The 20690-nt window shown below is 40.4% G+C and overlaps 3 protein-coding genes across 4 annotated transcripts; 2 read left to right on the plus strand and 1 right to left on the minus strand.

Annotated features, from left to right (window-relative positions):
- Positions 1–19: 19 nt before the first annotated feature.
- On the plus strand, positions 20–5776 carry LOC139607153 (Fc receptor-like protein 5). Its single transcript, XM_071459820.1, has 5 exons — positions 20–106; positions 1304–1570; positions 1734–1997; positions 2506–2622; positions 2841–5776. Exons 1-5 carry the CDS (start codon positions 76–78, stop codon positions 2885–2887), a joined length of 726 nt encoding a protein of 241 aa, XP_071315921.1. The 5' UTR covers positions 20–75; the 3' UTR covers positions 2888–5776.
- Positions 5777–6111: 335 nt separating this feature from the next.
- On the minus strand, positions 6112–20272 carry LOC139607152 (low affinity immunoglobulin gamma Fc region receptor II-like). 2 transcript variants are annotated; one of them, XM_071459818.1, is made up of 6 exons: positions 19565–20272; positions 18250–18513; positions 17393–17641; positions 17025–17138; positions 16233–16304; positions 6112–6287 (listed from the first exon to the last, which is right to left on the minus strand). In XM_071459818.1, the coding sequence occupies exons 1-6, from the start codon at positions 19593–19595 to the stop codon at positions 6208–6210; spliced, it is 810 nt and encodes a 269-aa protein (XP_071315919.1). In that variant the 5' UTR covers positions 19596–20272; the 3' UTR covers positions 6112–6207. The 2 variants fall into 2 exon arrangements, with proteins under 2 accessions (XP_071315919.1, XP_071315920.1); XM_071459819.1 differs by lacking the exon at positions 6112–6287 and adding an exon at positions 15778–15900.
- LOC139606612 (mucin-2-like) lies at positions 6602–11725 on the plus strand. The gene has a single exon (XM_071458871.1). The coding sequence runs from the start codon at positions 7013–7015 to the stop codon at positions 11723–11725; it is 4713 nt and encodes a 1570-aa protein (XP_071314972.1). The 5' UTR covers positions 6602–7012.
- Positions 20273–20690: the final 418 nt, after the last annotated feature.

Raw genomic sequence — 20690 nt, forward strand, 5'->3', positions numbered from 1 at the left:
TCTATAAAAGCAGGATGTGGGCTGCAGGGTGAAACTTTTGAACAAAGAGGAAGAAGAACAACAGCTACGTTGAGGATGGCGGTCACCTCACTCTGTCTAATGCTTTGTGAGCTATTTTAATTTTATCCAAAAAAATGTCATCACGTACTCTGTATTTTCCTACTTTCTTTAACCTCCTTCTATCTCTGAAAAAACAGTTATGATTTAGAGAACAGGAAGAAATCAATTCAGGTTTCTGTTTTCACTTTTACTTGCTCATTTTCCAACTAGTGTGTTGAGACATATTGTTGATGTAACTCAGAATAAGGATGATGCTGAAAACGTGAATGTGGTTTAAAAAGGGTTCAATTGAAGCCAGGTCTGCACAGACCTTGGCTGACAGCTACAACTCTTCCTCTTTTTGTACAATGTTACTCATAAAACTTTTATTGCCTTATGGTTACAGCAAGCTGCTCTGGTTGGGCTGATTAGTTTCTATATTTGATGTTATTTAGGTTATTAATGTGAACTGCAACACATCTTCAACTCATTCCCCTGAGAGACTTACTTATATTTCTTATAATATTTGTGACTTTTAATATAAAGCCAGTGAGGAACTTGCTTTATTTACACATTTGTGTGTGCACAACGGCTTCTGTCCTGCAATCTCTGGTGCGTAGGTTAAGCTCTGCAGCAGTTTCCAACAGCAATGTCAACGACAACAGAGGAAAGTTTTGAATCTACACTGACATCACTGCTGTTTTTTCAGCTGTAAGCTCCACATTAAAAAGCATACAGTAGCCTCCCCTCAGGTTCTGCCATGCTTTGTTGTGTTTACATTGTGCAAAAGTTCTTGAGGAAGATTTGTTGCTGCCAGATTGTTATTAAGCAAGACACTGAACCTCAAACTGCTCCGTATGTGTGTATATGGTGAAAAAAAAGTGTCTCAGGCTCAGTTAAATAGATGCAGTTTAATCGTCACCTCAGCACTCATCTTTGAAAAAACAACTGTGGTAATGTAACATTTTAATGGCCCCTCTGAGATTTACATGGAAACTACTCTTTGTTTGAACTAATGAGGAATGCCTGCGGTATTTAGATCACAAATGCAGCTAGCAGGTTTGAATGTAAACTGCTTATCTACATGTGTGCCATGGTAAAAAGCTGCATGCTCATGAAAGTTGCAATTCATCACTGCATCTAAGTTGCACAATAGATCTACAGTCTGATGCCAGTGGCAGCAGCAGCAACACCTCAGAGATGTTTTCAAAAAGAAGGCAACATCTTCACTTTTTTTTTTATTATTTCCCGTTTGAACCCCCAGCTGCCACACTGAACATCCATCCCAACAGACTTCAGTTCTTTTGGTATGACCACATCAGTCTGAGCTGTGCAGCGTCGGAAAACTCTGGAGCCTGGATACTGAAGAGAAACACCTCCTCTCAGATTTCTGAGCCGTGCGAGCCCGGCTGGGGAATGTCAAATGAGTCGTCCTGCACCATTCACAATACCTACCCATCAGACAGTGGCGTGTACTGGTGTCAGTCTGAGCATGGGGAGTGCAGTAACACCATCAACATCACTGTCAGTGGTAATACCAGATGTTGTGTTTATATTTGATGCTGGCTTTATGCTCTGCTGGTTTGCAGGGAACTGAATAGCTCATTTTTAGCTGTGGTTTAGTGAAACAATCCATACACTGGCTTTAAAGTGTAGAGTACATAAGAATGATAACAGAACGCTGTGTTTTTCAGAGGGTGTTGTCATCCTGGAGAGCCCTGCTCTGCCTGTGGCAGACGGAGAGGAAGTGATGCTTCGCTGCTCTTACAAAGAAGAAGACGACAGCAAAGCCACCTCTAATTTCTCTGCAAAGTTCTACAAAGATGGTGTTTACATCGGGACCCATCCTGCAGGAAACATGACCTTGACAGTGTCCAAGTCGGATGAAGGTTTCTACAAGTGTGGGCACCCCACAAAAGGACAGTCGCCACAGAGCTGGCTGGCTGTGGGCAGGAGAGGTCTGGTTCATTTTGTTTGCTTGCTAATGTTAAAAGTGACAGAATGCATTTGCACACTTGAGCAAATGTTGCATGGAGCAGCCATGTTTTTGGGTTTTTTTTTTTTACCAGATTGTCAGTTTCATAAAGCATAAGACTGGTGACAACTCAGACACCAAAAAGACACAAGTTTTACCCAGGTAAAGAACCTCCAAACTGTCCTCATGTGCAGCACTGACGAAAAAACACAACAAATGGGAAGGAAGCTGGTGCATTAAAGGTCCCATATTTTACACTTTTCCATTGTTTTATTTGAAGTGTTGATATCCATAAGAAGACATATTTGTAATTTAAGCACCAAAAACAATCTAAAGGTAGTTTTTCATCATCTCGCTCAAGCTTCTCTCTGAAGCTCTAGTAACAAGACGTTGGTTCACTGATGTTTGGATGAAAACTGAACTAAAGTGTCTTTCTTTGATTAATTACATGTTTTGTTTTTTGTTTGTTTTTTTTTCTGTCTCCTGTGCAGTCAGAGCTCAGCCTCCTCTCATGTCTCTGCCCAGGCTGATATGTACCATCCTGCTGACCACCCTTTACACTTTGTTGCTCATAGTCTGCGTGAAAGTCCACAGAAACCTGGCTAAAGGTAGGAATTCCCCTGAAAATCATGGACAATATTTAAAAACAATTGGAATCATATCATATTCCACCATGTATAATATATGTGTATGGAAGTATTACATTGCATCAGTGTCCTCGGCAGCTAAAGCACTAGCACTTATCTGGATTTATAATCTTAAAGAAGTTATGATTATTGCTGTACATGGATGCTCCTCTTGAAGGCTTCATGTTCTTCTGTTGCAGCTCAAGATGAAGTAAAGAGAGTCTCTGAACATCTCTCATCTCTGTGATAAGTCTTGTTTCCTGCGGATGGCGAAGAAGAAGAGCAGCTATAGCTTTGTTTATATGCTGACAAATATATTTTTGTTTTTAAATTCTGCTATATTTTTATATACTTTATTGTCTTATTTTGATCACCAGCTTTATAAAAATGCATTTATTAAATGTTTTTTTTTAAAGAGAAGTTTACCTTTGTAAACATGAGGAGGAGATTAGAGATCATATGCCACTGTCTCACCCCACCTAGTGGACGTTTTCATCCACTTCAGTTTAAATACTTTATTCATGCTCATTGGCCAATTTAAGGCAAGAGACAATTCATTTTCACATTTTAAAAAAACCCCAAAAAAAACCCACCACACAGAGACATGTGAGAAAAGTACAAGGAGACCATCGCTATATTACAGCTGTTCGCAAGTTTTATGGCTTTTGGAGTTACACCGAACTTCCATTCGTTTTTACGTGCAGATGATGTACTGTGGCCTTACACTGTAGCTTAAAGGAGTCCTAGAGGACAGGTGTGTTTATTTTATTAGCCCAGGGTGTCTGGATGTGCATTCGCTTGTTTTTCTGTGGGTCTGCTCCAGATGCTGCAACTAAAGGTGTAGTTTAATGGAGTCTGTAACTAGCCTGGTCCATGGTGGTGGCTCAGAAAGTTGTCTAGTGACTGTGAGGAAGCAGTAAACCTCGGGGCCTTGGACTACTTTCCCCTTTCCTCCTGCTTGTGGTGACACATCCCCTCTTTTTTTAATAGTTAGTTTAGAGTAATTCCACAAATACATACATATATTAATACTTCTTTTTTTATATGAAGCAGTACGCTAAGCTTTTAAACCTCTGGTGTGTGGTCTTTGACCTTTTGCTGAGAAAAAAGATGCAAAACAACAACAAGAAGCAAAATGCCCACAAACAACTAGTCAGGCTTTTTCAGTATGTGTTTCTCACTACAGTGTAAGAGAGGGAAAGGCTTTTTACATTTACATTTGTGTCCAGGGGTTTGTTGTCTCATAGTCTGTCCATGACTGTAGGCCAATGGGTTCCCAACCTTTTCCAACTCATGGCCCATTTGAAAACCTCAAAGATGTTGGGAGTCCACATCCAACCCCATAAAAATACAGATCCCAAATAATGCATTCTCAGGGTAATTTTTAAATATTTAATGGTTTATATTTTTTATTTCAGGATAATTACTGCTTTTCAAATGACTTTGTCTGCCCACTTGCCATACCTTCGCAACCCTCCAGGGGGCAGAGGGCCACAGGTTGGGAACCACTGCTGCAGACTATTTGGAGTGACAGCTAGTTATTGATACAGTTTGAAATTTTCCAAATGTTTCTAAACCTGCATGTGCTTCAGACACTCAATTGGAAATCAATTTAAAAAATCAGTATTACATTAACATAGTTTTGAGGAGATACGGTTTCATGGCAGTAGAAGCAAAACTGTTGTGTTGCTGGTGTTGTGGAGGAACTCCCACCTCCATATCTATACTTGCCTGTCTGCTTGTGCAGCATTTTTCACGTGTCTTAAAAAACAATTCTCTGAATTTGAACAGAACCTGACGTCTAGGCACATAGTTTCATTTCTCTTAATATCCCTGTCACTTCATATAGACTCAGCATAAAGTTCAGCTGCCAAAATCTACATTTATTACATTGTTGCCCCACCGTATTGGCCCAGTTTGTTAGTGCTGTTTGCAGCCTTGAAGAAAGAAATATAAACACTACTAGGCCTGATAAATCTATTGTCTGTTGATATTTGTATTTACAGTTATACAGTTAGTTTTAGTTAATATTCTCCAAAAATGATGCTGGAATTGAACATCAAAGACATGATAGTAAAGGTCATAGTTCTTTCTAGTAAAGTTGCAAATACAACATTTTCTATCTTAAAGTATCAGACATCTATCAATACAACAAATCATGACAGTTCATTAGTGTATAATGTTTCCACAGGGTTATAACCTTTCCTAGAACCATGAAAAAAAAAATCATGTAAAAGGGGAACAAGAGATTTCTGTGAAAACGCGCAGAAATCTCTAAGACAGAGACATATATAGCTCCTGCTGTAGAAGACAGTGACATTTAAGGGGTCATACCAACAGTTCTGGTTTCAGTTTGATGTGAAAATCAGAAACGTTAAACTCAGTTAGGACACAGTGAACTCCAAGTCTGCATTTACTGTGGCTAACGTAACACATCTGAACAGATGTTACACTAATAACCAAACATGTCAACCTCATGGTGCTGGTCAAAGAAAAGCCGGGGGATCACCAAAGTCAGGAGACTTCATCTGGGTATAATAACAATAATAGGATAAAGAATAAAGTAATAAAAGACACATAAATACATAAAGTATAAAACAAGCTCATAGTGTGATAAATGTATTGAATGTAATAACAACCCATCTGATAGATTTTGAGATATTTCAGTTTAGACCAAAGTGGTCGATAGACGTTGTCATCTCTAAACATTTCTTTCAATGTTTTAGTTTTTGTGTTGTCATTTTACTGCTTTGTTTTCTGCTCAACGTGTCGTTATGTATCTTTAAAAAAATCCATTTCAATTCTGCAGTCAGTTGTAATGTGCAAATGTGAAGCACAGTGCTGCCAGTTTTCTCTGGTTCCAGAAAGGTAAATTAAGAGCAAGCAGCTTACTGATGGTAAGAGCACACCCACTTTCATGCATGGTTGAGCATAAAATCAGACTTCCTCCTCAGGTTCAGTTCATATTTGAAGAAGACCATCTTGTTTCCACCAACGCCAATTAAGCGGATTCTCAGGGAACCTGAGAGGTGATAAGTTTTTCTCAGATTTTTTTCTTGTGTTATTCTGTATTTTATTCATCTGTTATGTGTTTTTGTCATTTTAGTGAATACAAATTGGCAGGAATGACATAACACCACAGCTTCAGTGTGACTTATATGTATATATTATATGTCAATATATGAAATTGTTCCAATTTCTAATTTCATATATAAATTTTGTGTTTTATGTAGGCTATGTATATTTCAATATATGTACATGTAATACATTTGTGTATGGATGGTTGCAAAAAAATTGTAATTTAAATAGAATAGATGTAAGATGCTTTATGGAGATTTATCAAGTTTTAATATGACGTACAAATTTCTTTTTCTTTGAGTAAACCTTGATACAGAGAAGTAATTTATACATATATTGTGAACAACCCAGTTGTAAAGCTCTAGAGAAAAGTCTCCAACTCTACAAAGTAAATCCAGTCATACATTTATTTTGCTTTGACATGCAACAGGCAACCTTTTACTCTGGTTTAAATGAAAGAAAATCAACATTTTTCTACCCCCTCACCTATCAACAGTGTTTGGCGATGGCATTACGGAACATGTGGTGCCTCCTGCCTCTTGCTGCTCTCCTCCTCCTACCCATCGGTCCTGCAGTAACAGAAGTGGTGGTATCAGTGTCCGACTGTGCAGATTTTTTTCTTCAGGAAACTCCACCGAACATTAGAGGAATCTTGGAGGGAGGCAACATCCAGGACCAGAACAGATACAAAGCCATTTGCCAGACATTTAACAACACTAGAACATTCTTCACTCTCTACGACACCAATAACAAGATTCCAGTGTTTTCTGCTTACAAGTACAAAGGACACCAACCACACAAGAGACCCTCATGTAAATGGATGATAGAACCCCAGGTGTGTATTTTGACAGAAAACTAAAACTGTTATTAATTTACAAGAGTAATATTGATTTTGATTTTTCTACATACCTACAGGCCATTATACTGGCCACAGTGCTGTAGCACCAAACTAGTTGACTCAACGCTCAAACTCCTAGTTGCTGCTACTGCTCTTATTAACAATAATCGTATTAATAGCTGATCATGTTTATCATTTACTGAGCAGTCTCAAATGTTTTACAGTGTATAATATTGTTGCATGTTGGGCATAAGACAAGCTACTTCTCCTAGTGAATCTAAGCTTGCCCAGTATCATGCTCACATTGCATGAGATTGCTGAGTTTAATTGAAGTTATGAATCTTTGTGGAACAAATTAGTGTTTGTACATTTAATCTATTTTACTGCTGTCCAACCCACATCAGTAATTTAGCTTTCCATTTATTACAGCTCGAGGACTTACATGGCAGCATCAACATGCGCCAAGCAAACACGCGCATGACCTACAACCACCAGGCTGTGACAGCTGATTACAATAACAGCCAAGGATTCGACAGAGGGCATTTATTACCAAGCTCTTATGGCTTTACCATAACAGATAAAAAATCTACCTTCACCTTGACCAACATTGTTCCCCAAGAAGGCACGTTTAACAAGGGAAGCTGGAACAGAATGGAGAACTGCATCAAATGTGTTTTGAATGAATACTGCATTGACAACAACAAACGTACAGAAGGCTTTGTGGTAATTGGAGCAGAGCCAAGCGCCAACGACATCCTCAACAACAAGACCAATATTCCATCCATGCTCTGGTCGGCATTCTGTTGCTACAGTCACAGTCAGAGTACGTGGTTAGCAAGTACACACTGGGGCAAAAACATTGAACAAAATAGTCAATATCTGCAGACAAAAACCTTGGCAGAGCTTCATGCTAAAATGGGAACAACATTTGAAGTATTTCCTGGAACACAATGTCCTCTCCACACAACTGTCAATCAGTTTTACCCACACCTCAACAACAAAGATAAAAACTGCCATTGCCCACCACTCATTTCAAGTACTTCTGCTCCTCCCACAACTACCTCTACCCCTCAAGTTTCAACATCTGCCCATCTTCCTACCACATCTGAAATACCAACCACCACACCTGGCTCACCCACTGCTACATCTGGCCCTTATACAACAACATCTGTTCTTCTTACTACCACATCTGAACCACTTTCTAACACATCTACCCCTCTCAGTACCACATCTGAGCTTTTTACTACACCTGGAACTTCACCCACATCTGGCCAAGTTGCTACTACCACATCTGCCCCTGTCAGTACCACATCTGAGCTTTTTACAACCACACCTGGAACTTCATCTACATCTGGCCAAGCTACCACCACATCTGCCCCTGTCAGTACCACATCGGGACTTTTTACAACCACACCTGGAACTTCGTCTACATCTGGCCAAGCTACCACTACATCTGCCCCTGCTAGTACCACATCTGAGCTTTTTACAACCACACCTGGAACTTCGTCTACATCTGGCCAAGCTACCACCACATCTGCCCCTGTCAGTACCACATCTGAGCTTTTTACAACCACACCTGGAACTTCGTCTACATCTGGCCAAGCTACCACCACATCTGCCCCTGTCAGTACCACATCTGAGCTTTTTACAACCACACCTGGAACTTCGTCTACATCTGGCCAAGCTACCACCACATCTGCCCCTGTCAGTACCACATCTGAGCTTTTTACAACCACACCTGGAACTTCGCCTACATCTGGCCAAGCTACCACCACATCTGCCCCTGTCAGTACCACATCGGGACTTTTTACAACCACACCTGGAACTTCGTCTACATCTGGCCAAGCTACCACCACATCTGCCCCTGTCAGTACCACATCGGGACTTTTTACTACACCTGGAACTTCGTCTACATCTGGCCAAGCTACCACCACATCTGCCCCTGTCAGTACCACATCTGAGCTTTTTACAACCACACCTGGAACTTCATCTACATCTGGCCAAGCTACCACCACATCTGCCCCTGTCAGTACCACATCTGAGCTTTTTACAACCACACCTGGAACTTCGTCTACATCTGGCCAAGCTACCACCACATCTGCCCCTGTCAGTACCACATCTGAGCTTTTTACAACCACACCTGGAACTTCGTCTACATCTGGCCAAGCTACCACCACATCTGCCCCTGTCAGTACCACATCGGGACTTTTTACAACCACACCTGGAACTTCGTCTACATCTGGCCAAGCTACCACCACATCTGCCCCTGTCAGTACCACATCTGAGCTTTTTACAACCACACCTGGAACTTCGTCTACATCTGGCCAAGCTACCACTACATCTGCCCCTGTCAGTACCACATCGGGACTTTTTACAACCACACCTGGAACTTCGTCTACATCTGGCCAAGCTACCACCACATCTGCCCCTGCCAGTACCACATCTGAGCTTTTTACAACCACACCTGGAACTTCGTCTACATCTGGCCAAGCTACTACCACATCTGCCCCTGTCAGTACCACATCTGAGCTTTTTACAACCACACCTGGAACTTTGTCTACATCTGGCCAAGCTACTACCACATCTGCCCCTGTCAGTACCACATCTGAGCTTTTTACAACCACACCTGGAACTTCGTCTACATCTGTCCAAGCTACCACCACATCTGCCCCTGTCAGTACCACATCTGAGCTTTTTACTACACCTGGAACTTCACCCACATCTGGCCAAGTTGCTACTACCACATCTGCCCCTGTCAGTACCACATCTGAGCTTTTTACAACCACACCTGGAACTTCATCTACATCTGGCCAAGCTACCATCACATCTGCCCCTGTCAGTACCACATCTGAGCTTTTTACAACCACACCTGGAACTTCGTCTACATCTGGCCAAGCTACCACCACATCTGCCCCTGTCAGTACCACATCTGAGCTTTTTACAACCACACCTGGAACTTCGTCTACATCTGGCCAAGCTACCACCACATCTGCCCCTGTCAGTACCACATCTGAGCTTTTTACAACCACACCTGGAACTTCGTCTACATCTGGCCAAGCTACCACCACATCTGCCCCTGTCAGTACCACATCGGGACTTTTTACAACCACACCTGGAACTTCGTCTACATCTGGCCAAGCTACCACCACATCTGCCCCTGCCAGTGCCACATCTGAGCTTTTTACAACCACACCTGGAACTTCGTCTACATCTGGCCAAGCTACCACCACATCTGCCCCTGTCAGTACCACATCTGGACTTTTTACAACCACACCTGGAACTTCGTCTACATCTGGCCAAGCTACCACCACATCTGCCCCTGTCAGTACCACATCTGAGCTTTTTACAACCACACCTGGAACTTCGTCTACATCTGGCCAAGCTACCACCACATCTGCCCCTGTCAGTACCACAACCTTCCCTCTTACTACCACATCTTCTCCTACTACTACCACACCTGGTCGGCCCAGTACAACATCTGGGACATTTACTACCACACCTTTTCCTTCCACTACAACATCTGGCCCTCCCACAACTACAACTGGCCAAGCTGCTACAACAACCAGTACTCGCTCAACTACTACTGCCACTCTGAGCACCACAAGACCTACGACTACAGAAACACCAACAACAACTATTCCTCTAACGACCACTCTCCCTCTAACCACGACCATTTTTCCTACAACTACTAAACCCCAAACTACTACCATTCTAACAACAACCACAGCCCCTACAACAACCCCTAAAACTACCACTACTACTACTACTACAACCACCTCCTCTACGACAGCTACCACTACAACCACTACCACAACTACAAAGAAGAAAGATGAAAAAAACAAACGTGAGCAAGAAAACAATCAAGGAAACCAAGGAGGAGGAGACGCAGTGCCACCATTACCTATTCCAGGCAGTGGAGGGGGGGGTGGAGGTCTAGCAGGGGCTTTAGCAGGATTATTTGGGGGAATTGCAAGTGCATTTTCAGGAATAGCAGGGGCATTTTTCACATCACTGGGAGGAACGGGAATTGTGGGTTTGCCTCCGATCAAGCTCCCTCCTGCTGCTCCTAAAACTGCTACTACTCGTCATCCAAATTATGAACATCCTCTTGCCACTACTGTTCCTAAGACTCCTACCACCACTCTTATCGCTGTTATAACTCCAGCAGTTACGCCCAAAGTAGTTTCTTCTGTTCCAGCCACGACTGTATCTGTTACTGCTACCACCCCCACAGCTCCTGCTGACAGTAACCCTGTTGTACCAACAAGTCCTCACAAAACCACTACCTTTCAAGCAAAAGCCAATACTATCAATACAGCAACCACTACCCAACAATCATCTGCCATTCCGCAGACTGAGGCCAAGCTTTCAACAACTGCAATGTCCCACAGAACATTCATTCACACCACATCTTCTGTGGCTGTTACTACCACATCTGCCCCTGTCAGTACCACATCTGAGCTTTTTACAACCACACCTGGAACTTCATCTACATCTGGCCAAGCTACCACCACATCTGCCCCTGTCAGTACCACATCTGAGCTTTTTACAACCACACCTGGAACTTTGTCTACATCTGGCCAAGCTACCACCACATCTGCCCCTGTCAGTACCACATCTGAGCTTTTTACAACCACACCTGGAACTTCGTCTACATCTGGCCAAGCTACCACCACATCTGCCCCTGTCAGTACCACATCTGAGCTTTTTACAACCACACCTGGAACTTCGTCTACATCTGGCCAAGCTACCACCACATCTGCCCCTGTCAGTACCACATCTGAGCTTTTTACAACCACACCTGGAACTTCGCCTACATCTGGCCAAGCTACCACCACATCTGCCCCTGTCAGTACCACATCTGAGCTTTTTACAACCACACCTGGAACTTCGTCTACATCTGGCCAAGCTATCACCACATCTGCCCCTGTCAGTACCACATCAGGACTTTTTACAAACACACCTGGAACTTCATCTACATCTGGCCAAGCTACCACCACATCTGCAGGGGCTGTTATATCAACCCCCTCTATCGATGTAGTCACAGCTACTACTCAGAATTCCTCTATCCTGTGTCCTTCTCTCACACATATATCTCTTTTTCACCATTACCAGAATGTCCTTGCCTCCTACCAATACCAGTTATACCAGCATCAGAATAACAGCTAACAGGTGTTTTGTGCTCAAGTATTCATAGTTGGCATTACACCCGAATCAAGCAATGATGGTATTTGATGTCTTTTCAACTAATACACTAATAAGAGGTGGCACACTCTGCAAGATTGTCTTGTGCTTAAAAATACATCCCATCACCAGTAAAAAATATTGTGTACTCTGTGGCTTTTTAACAAAAGAAAATCACACCTTTTTGAATCTTAGGTAGATGTATAGATATGACACCTCCTTTCACCAGTGTGAATTTGTTTTCCCCTTGATACTTTTTTAGGCTTTTGCTGAGCTGTTTTTTACTTAAGGAAAACAATGTCTATTGTTTAGCTTCAGATTATGGACATAATTTTAATTAATTCTGCTTCAACTAACTTTTTCCCCTCTTCATTGTGTTTTGATTGATGCTATAATGTCTTATGTACATCATTAGAACTCATCCTTTGCAACCAGGTTCTTAGTACCACATGTGGCCTCAAACCCATCTTTAAAGTCTGATCTTGCTTTGTGTAACTTTGATTTTCATTAAAAACTGTAACTGTCACCTTCTTTGTGGTCCAACCTAGTTGATGATTCATACATGGTTGAAAATCTATTTCAGTTATCAACTTAAATAAATGTAAAGCAAATTAACAATCAAAATCCATGTCCAATGTTTTATTTTATGAAAACATTACCAGCAATAATTTAAAAAAAGTAATAAGTTAATCTGATTAACATCCTTCTCCAGTCACAGTACATGTAAAATATATCAAATGTTTCTAGACAATTTATTTAACAAAGACTTCACTGTAAAATTGTGCACATTAACATTAATAATACACAAGTATTACAGATTAGAGAGTACACTGGCTTCTAACTTTTATTGCATGAGACTAAAACTTAAAACTTCAAATCATTGAGTTTTTTGGACCATGTCTTGAAGAGCTTGCAAACCACCAGATGTCGCTGTACCCGCTTTGTTTGAAGCTGCAAGGCTTCATAAAGCCTACTCCACCCATGACACACCAACACCAACCACCTTCGTGCAAACCTAACTTACCTGCTGCAGGTAATTAAAAGGAGAAGACCAATAAGTTGTGTCAAGGCTATGTAAAGTAAAGAGTAATTACAGAAAACAAACACCATAAAGAAACAGAACACAAAGAATACACATTTACATAAATTCAAGTCCCCAACAAATAATTCAATAACACTGATCAACATTGTTTCTGCCTTGACGCCCCTCCTTGTAACAATGGTTTGCTCTCAGAGCTCTTAAGCAGATGTTTGGGCCTCTCTCTCCCTCATTTGGACCCCAAAAACTTGCTGAGGAGAGCAGGGAAGAGTACTGAAAATCATTCTCTTAGCATAATTTACTGTTAAAGGTTGGTACAACTGCAGAAAGAATAAACTACATTTGAATTATGAGCGCTACTGTTCAAGGTTGGGGCCGTAGGGAAGGGAAATTTTTAACCAAGGGCCACCGTGGAGACAATGAAGAGACAATACAAGTTCCAAACAGTTAGCTCCCGTCTATTCTTACCTAAGTGTTGGTACCAGTCTTTCAGTCTTTCTGTCCAAGGTGACTCTAAATACTGATTGTATTTGATAGTTAAAGTCTTTGGACTGAGAAGATGATTTTTAGCCGCATTTGCTCTGCTGCTTTGATAAAAACCCATAACTGATGTTAACATAATTGGATTGAAAAAAATGTTAAGCCTACTTCAGTAATAATTTCACAACAATAATAATATAAGCAGAGTTGCAGTTATAACAGTGAATGCTGTTTCTTATCTTTGATGTCACATTAGCTGAGCTTCTACTGTGCAGCAGATATGATCGGAATTTGTATCCCTACACAACATGCATGATACATTTTATTGCACATATATTAAGACAAGATATAAAATCAATATTCTGTCTATTTAAATTCAGAGGTGGACATTGTCATGTTGTCTACATATAAAATGAAAATGCTTTACAACTAAATGTCCACTAGGTGGCATAACAGCTTCCCATTTGAAGAACAAAAAGCCTCAGTACTGTAGTGACTGAGACCGTATTTCTGTCTGGATGAGGAAGGAATAACAGAAAGTGTTGTGTAAAAAGGAACTACTATAAAGTCCTTATACACAATCTGTGGCCTATAACGGCTTTAATTTGTCAACCAATGTCACATCTAGTGTCAACAAACCCTAAAGTTTTGTCTTCCCCTTTGTTTTTCTTTTACTCTCCGACATGTAGTAGGCTGTATTTATATGCTTCACCTTATCTGTTTGCAGAATGTGATAAAAAGACAGCAAAAACCCCAATTAACTATGACCTAATATTCAAATATTATGATATGCTATCTTATGACAGTCACGCATTCAAGTCCTGTGATGAGACCAACACCTCACCACAGGGCTGACTCTATAGACATTCAGTCACATGCATGGTCAGCCTGTGTTTAGAGTGTAGAAGGTTTGGAATAAAAACTCATCAGTGTAACATGAAACTAGTTACAGTGATGTAAACTAGCAATCGCTATTTATCTAAAATCATATGAAATATTAACAATTTATGTGAAATTTTGTCATAATTGCTGTGGGAAATCTTGAGTTATAGCTAGAATTTTGACCACCAATAGCTGATCAGTTTGTCATTGAGGAACGTTTGTACTAAATTTGAAGAAATTCCCTCAAGGTGTTGAGATATCGCCTCCACGAGAAAGGGATGGACGTATAGCCTGAAAAACATAGTCCCTCCGCCTGTAACTGTTGCCGGCACTAAGGCATGAAAATATAAATTCTATATGATGAGACTAACACCTCACCACAGAGCAGACTTGCGTGGATGCTCAGTCATATGTGGGAAATTGAAATGGGAAGCAGCTGTTGTTTCCCCCAAAAGAAAACCAAGGATGCAGCTGCACTATATCCTTTAGTTTTGCTGATAGTCAGGAAAAGCTGTGGGTTGGAACTCAACTTGTTATTTCCCTTTTTGCTGTTTGTTTGTCACATGTGGAAGAGGAGCCCAACAGGTCATTTTCAGGTTAGTTTGATTCAATGATCATGCAAGTCAAGATGTCAAACTTAAAAGTGTTTAAAATTTGGTTAAATAGTAAATGTGTAGCACCTTCACATTGAAATATGATGTTGATCAGCTATGACACTTCAGGTGTGAATGAATATAGGGTTGTGCATACTGTGAATGTGAGCTAAAAAGGCAGGCAAAACAGGAAGTAGAGTAGGGCTATAAATCAAACCGATACCTTTTGTGTGTTTAAAAATAGGACTCAAGACTTTAAACCTTCCCCCACCCCCACCTACACCTACACCTACACCTGTGTGGCAGTTATGTTGTCAGACCAGCACCTGACCATAAAATTTCCAAATCAAATTTTTTTTATGTGGGAGAAAAGAAAAAAAGGTGTGAGGCGAAACCACTGTGAAGATACAGACACTGAACTTTGTTTCTTTATATAATGTCTTGTTTTAACCCTATAATGCCAAATGCATCAAATTTGATTCAAGCATTTCTGAGACCTATTGCATCACCTTATGGTAAAAACTTCACTCAAAACCCTCTTGTATCCAATCTGATACTTGTCTTCCAACCCCTGGTGGATACCTTTATCACTACAACAATTCAAACCCAGTACATGGGACAATCCAAGTTGGCCACATTCAGATAGTTCCCAACTCACTGGATCAAGGTAAAGAAAATTGCAATTTTTACGATTTTCCAGTGACATTTTCTTTGAAATTTTTAGTCATATTCTAACACGAACACTTAATCTGTTGAAGCAAGTTATAATTACATATTTTTTTGCATTTTAGTATGTAGTAAAATAGTGTATAAAATTTGGAAAAACCTATATGCAAATAATTTTTTGTAATTCTTTTTTTTAATTTTGTGAAAGGGCCAAATAAAGGTTCCAGATTCAAGAAATCAGAATTTTCTGTCCATTATTTCTGGGGTCAGGCATTACAGGGTTAAACATGTGTTAGTGTGTATCTGAGTTAGTTTGCACATGTGTTGCAACTATAAGTGGGTAAGGTTTAGTTTATTTGCACAAATCTTAAAAAAAAAAAAAAAAGAAGCAGGAAAAGACAAAATAAAATGTGTGAACAATTAAATAGTAAAAATAGTTGGTTCCTCTCAGGTGGCCTCTGGTTTGATTGTTGAGTATATAGTTGGTTCAGTGTTCATTTCTGTGAACAACACAAAGATGAAAAGCCTGAAGACGGATCAGCAGCATAACTGAGATGTAACCTTCAAGCTTGCTCTTAAATCAAATCAGCTTTATTAGCATGAACATCAAGGCTGCCTTACTGGCAAAGCTCAATTAAATATTATTGTACACTATGAATATGCACAGTACTGTGCAAAAGTTTGGTGGAAGAAGGACTCAGATCTTTTAAGTAAAATACCAATTTATAAATCTTTTAATCTGTTAAAAAAATAAATTAGTAAAATAAAGTAAAATAAACTTCTAACTTCTTGCTCTTTTGTGTGTGTGTGTGTGTGTGTGTGTGTGTGTTACCTGTGTCTCTCTTCAGGTGCACTTTCTGTGTGATGGTGATGTCAGCGTATGACACATCGGGGTCAGTTTTACCTGCACCACAACACGTCTCTGTTAAACACTTGCAGAGTTTCATCTTGCAGTTGTCATTTATTTATAGGTGAATTACAATAAATCAGAAAAGAGAAATGAAAATAAGAAAATTTGTCTATTTTTGCAACACTAATGGTTGGAAGTTTTTGGTCAATATAGAAATGTATGCAAATGATGAAAATAGAAAAATAACAAATAAAATATAATAAATAAAATAAAATATTTTTTCAAAATACAATTACATGTCCACAAGAGTATTAATGTTGTGAATAAAACTTGTGATTTCCTGTTTGAAATGGAAAAAGACTGGAAAAAGTAACACTCAGCAGTTTTCATGAGGTCCATCTCACAGTGAGGATATTCAGAAGAACAAAAAAAAACAAACGCTTCCTATTAAGAGATGCTGCTGTAGAAATTGTAAACGTGACTTCAGTTTCCTTCATGAGAAAAATATGCAGGAATGGTTTTCTTTTTGTAATTTGGGGGAACTGACTCTTTAAGCTGAGCAATATTTTATAGTGACATGTCATTTAAACATCTTGTTTAAATGAATCAAAAACAGAAATTAGTCCTTTAGGATTAAAGTCATCTACACTGAGGATCCTGCTGGAAAACATTTCACTCCATCCATCCATCCATCCTCTTACGTGGACTTTGAATTATGGTTGAAAGCTCTGGAAAAACCTGAGAACTGAAAAATAGGAAGAGAACGAGGCTGACCTTTGTGTCTCCTCCAGAGGTATAGAAACATCACCAAGGCCAGCAAGAGGCAGGCGCTCAACACAGGAAGCAGAACGCATGTGAGAGGTGGGCGAGAAGATTCAGCATGCCCAGCTTCAAAGCAATAGATAAGAAAAAACACACTCAATGCAACCACAACAGCTCTGTCCTCTTGGGTAAAACATTTTGTGCTAAGCTAACAGATGACATTTATCAGTCTTCACTTCCATCTCTTGGTAATCCCTATCCCTCATAGCTCTATGTTTTTGAGAGAGTACCCATCTAGGAAAGATAACATGCCATATAAAACTAAATAACAGATTGTAGTGGTATTTTACAGACTGTTTCATGGCTGAAGCTCATCTCACCTCTGACAGCCAGCCAGCTGCCTGGTGACCCCCCACCTCCTGTGATGTTACACCTGTAGAAACCTTCATCAGACTTGCTAACATTGTGGATGGTCATGGCTCCTGTAGAGCTGCTTCCGACGAGGAGGTCGTCTTTATAGAATTCAGCCGTGAGGTTGGCGGAGGACGTCGTCCCAACTGTGCAGCGCAGGGTCACAGAATCGCCCTCCTGTACAGGAAGGACTGGACTCTCCAGGATCACGGAGCCAACTGAGTGACAGAGCGGCAGGTAGATTAGAAAACAGTTGGAAGTTGCACTCCTGTGAGGGCAGTAACTTCCTGGACTCTCCCCTTAAGCCAAGGAAGAATTAACATGTTTGCCAAAAGTGCTTCTTTAAATACATCACGCTGTGTCTGCCTTTGCTGCTAAGAGAAGATATTAAATAAATGTTTCAAAAAATGATCAGTTTGATATTTTGTGAGTCAACCTTACCCCAAATCTTTGCTGCGATGCCTGTTGATCCGGCCTGAAATATCTCAACAACTATTGGATGGACAGCCATTAAATTTTCTACCGACATTCATGGTCTCCAGAGGGAGAATCCTACTGACTTTCTTAAACCCCTGACTTTTAGCTCTGGTGCCACCATGAGGTTGATATCTGTGGTTTTAAGTGAAATGTCTAAACAGCTGTTGAATGGATGGACAGCTGTGGAATTAGGTTCACCCACTCAGCTGCCTCAGCTGCACTTTAGTGCTAATTAGCATACGTTAGCATGCTTACATGGTCATCTAAGATGGTGAAACTTTTAGCATTGTTTTCTTCACAGAAGTCCTGATGCATGGATGACTACAGATGGAAACTTGATTACACTCACGGGTCACAGTGATGTTGACGGCATTGCTGCACCCTCCAGCTCCAAACTCACACCAGTACACTCCGGTGTCGAGAGGGTAAAGGTCATCAACGTAGCAATAGGACTTATTTCTTTTTCCCCAAGTTTTGGAACACTCTTCATCTGAGTTGGTGGATGTGTTCCTCTTTACTCTCCATTCGTTGGAGTTACCAGGCCCCACACAGCTCAGAGCGATGGGCTCATAATTAAAGAACTGGGATCTGTTGGGAATGACTTTCAGAGCAGCTGCAAAAAACAGAACGATAATGACAAATTGATATTTTTAAATGTGTTCACAACGTGAGCAACACACGTCCTTTGCATTCATGCAGAGGTGAGCAACCAGCGTGCAACGGCAGCCTGCAGATTAAAGCTGATCAAAGTTCACACAGCTCAGATGAACCGAAGTTTACATCATACGCCGCCTCAGAACTCGACAGTTACACAATGGGCACGTCGCCCACATGACGTTCTAGCTGCTGTTGGTGTGAACTAACAATAACAGTTATAGGTTTGCGTCTACATCTTACGGAGGCAAACAAGGTTTCATCTCATTTGAAAGACGCTCTTGTGGGTTTTCAAATGATGCTGCTTATAACTGAATATCAGAAATATCTGGTTGTGAAGGGGGGGGGTGGTTTTGTGTTGGCCTGATTAAGGTTCTGTTGTATTTTTTCTCGCTATTTAACAAAGCTATAACAAAATCTGCATCTCAAAAATGACCAACAGAAACTTATTCATGTCCATATAAACTCCAGAGTCGATTTTTGCAATGCTCTCCTCGCTGGTTTACCAAATAAGACCATTGGACAGCTACAGCTTATTCGGATGCTGCTGCTGTGGTTTTGACTAAAACTAAGAAAAGAGTGCATATTACTCCAGTTCTCGGGTCTTTGCGCTGCCCTCCGATCAGATACAGAATTGAATTCAAAGTTTTACTTATTGTTTACAAGTCACTAAATGGTCTGGGCCCAAAATACGTCTCTGAAATGTTCCATGTGAAGGAGCTTAATAATCTTTAGGATCTGCATTAGCTGGTCAGTTAGTAGTTCGTGGAGTTAAAACTGAACAGGGTGAAATAGCTTTTAGCTGCTACGCTGCCCGCTGGATATCAACTGTCTAAACGGTAACTGAAGCTAAAACTAAGCTAAAGAAGCTAAAGAAGCTAAAAACTGCTTTGTTCTCCACTGCCTTTAATCAATCTTTTAATCTTGCAATTTAATTAGATATTAGCTGTTTTTATACCGTTTTCTTTCTCACACACAGAAACACACTTATAATCAGTTATCGTACTCACCAACAATAGCACACAGTGTTGTTATCTCCATACTGCTTCAGTGTTGCTGACCGAGTAACACCTTGTGAGGGGCTACATGACATTTCAGTGCTGCCTGATGTGGAGAGCAGGATGTGTCAGCATCAACCACATATGTTAGAGGGTTTACTTTCCCTAACCTGATGACATAAATATAACAAACTGACAAACAGGAAGTGCTTAGGATTTTTTTTTTCTTAATGAAAATAGTGACAGTAAATCACACTTTTGGCTTTTTAACAGAAACGCATTGTGCAAAATGTCAGTTTTTCAGTTTGCAGGGCCATTTGGATGTGATATTTGCAGGTGCGACCTAAATTTAGCAGCAGTTGTTGTTTTCACCACCACACTGCACAATGGCTCAAAGTTGCAGTCAGTGTCGAAGATTCGCACCTACGAGAACATCAATGGAAACCAGTCAACTCTATCTGGGCTTATCAAATACATTCTGTGGACATATCTCCTTCTTTACAGAGGTGATGAAAATGTTTGAGGATATGTAAACAGTAGCTGAATGGTTTGTATCTTGTTTTGTATTATTACACAGCTGACAGCCCTTAACGTACTTCAACAGGAAGTCTGGTTTACCACCCAGCCCAGAAACTTTCCCCAGGCCTCCAAAAACCCCAGACTGATTGTTATCTTTTTTAATCGTGTTAATCGCATACCACCAAAGATTCTTTATTTAGCATAAAGAAGACCTAAACTGTTTAAATCCAATGTCTGACTCGTGGTTGGTGAAGATCGAATGAGTCGCAAAATAAAAATATAACTTACCCAGACATCAGACATCTTCACCGTTACACGTCAGACATGCTAACGTTAGCTTCTAGCTCAGACAGACTGACAATTTTGTGTTGAAAGCAGTTCTGAAATGCAAAATAATAGAATTTTAATCACGTGATCAAGCATGCGATTAATCACGATTAACTATTGAAATTCGACGATTAATCGCGATTAAGAAAAAAATGTATCGTTTGACAGCCCTAGTTAAAACCAGTTACCACATAACATAACTACATAAACTATTTATGTAAAACTACAACACTATAGACTTGCACAGAGAGTGTTTGGGATGAAAGAGCATCTTAGGGTCATTTTGTCTCTT

The sequence above is a fragment of the Trachinotus anak genome, unplaced genomic scaffold, assembly GCF_046630095.1.
Source record: "Trachinotus anak isolate AG129_WGS33_773 ecotype Australia unplaced genomic scaffold, CSIRO_AGI_Tana_v1 ptg000023l, whole genome shotgun sequence".
NCBI classification, from domain to species: domain Eukaryota; kingdom Metazoa; phylum Chordata; class Actinopteri; order Carangiformes; family Carangidae; genus Trachinotus; species Trachinotus anak.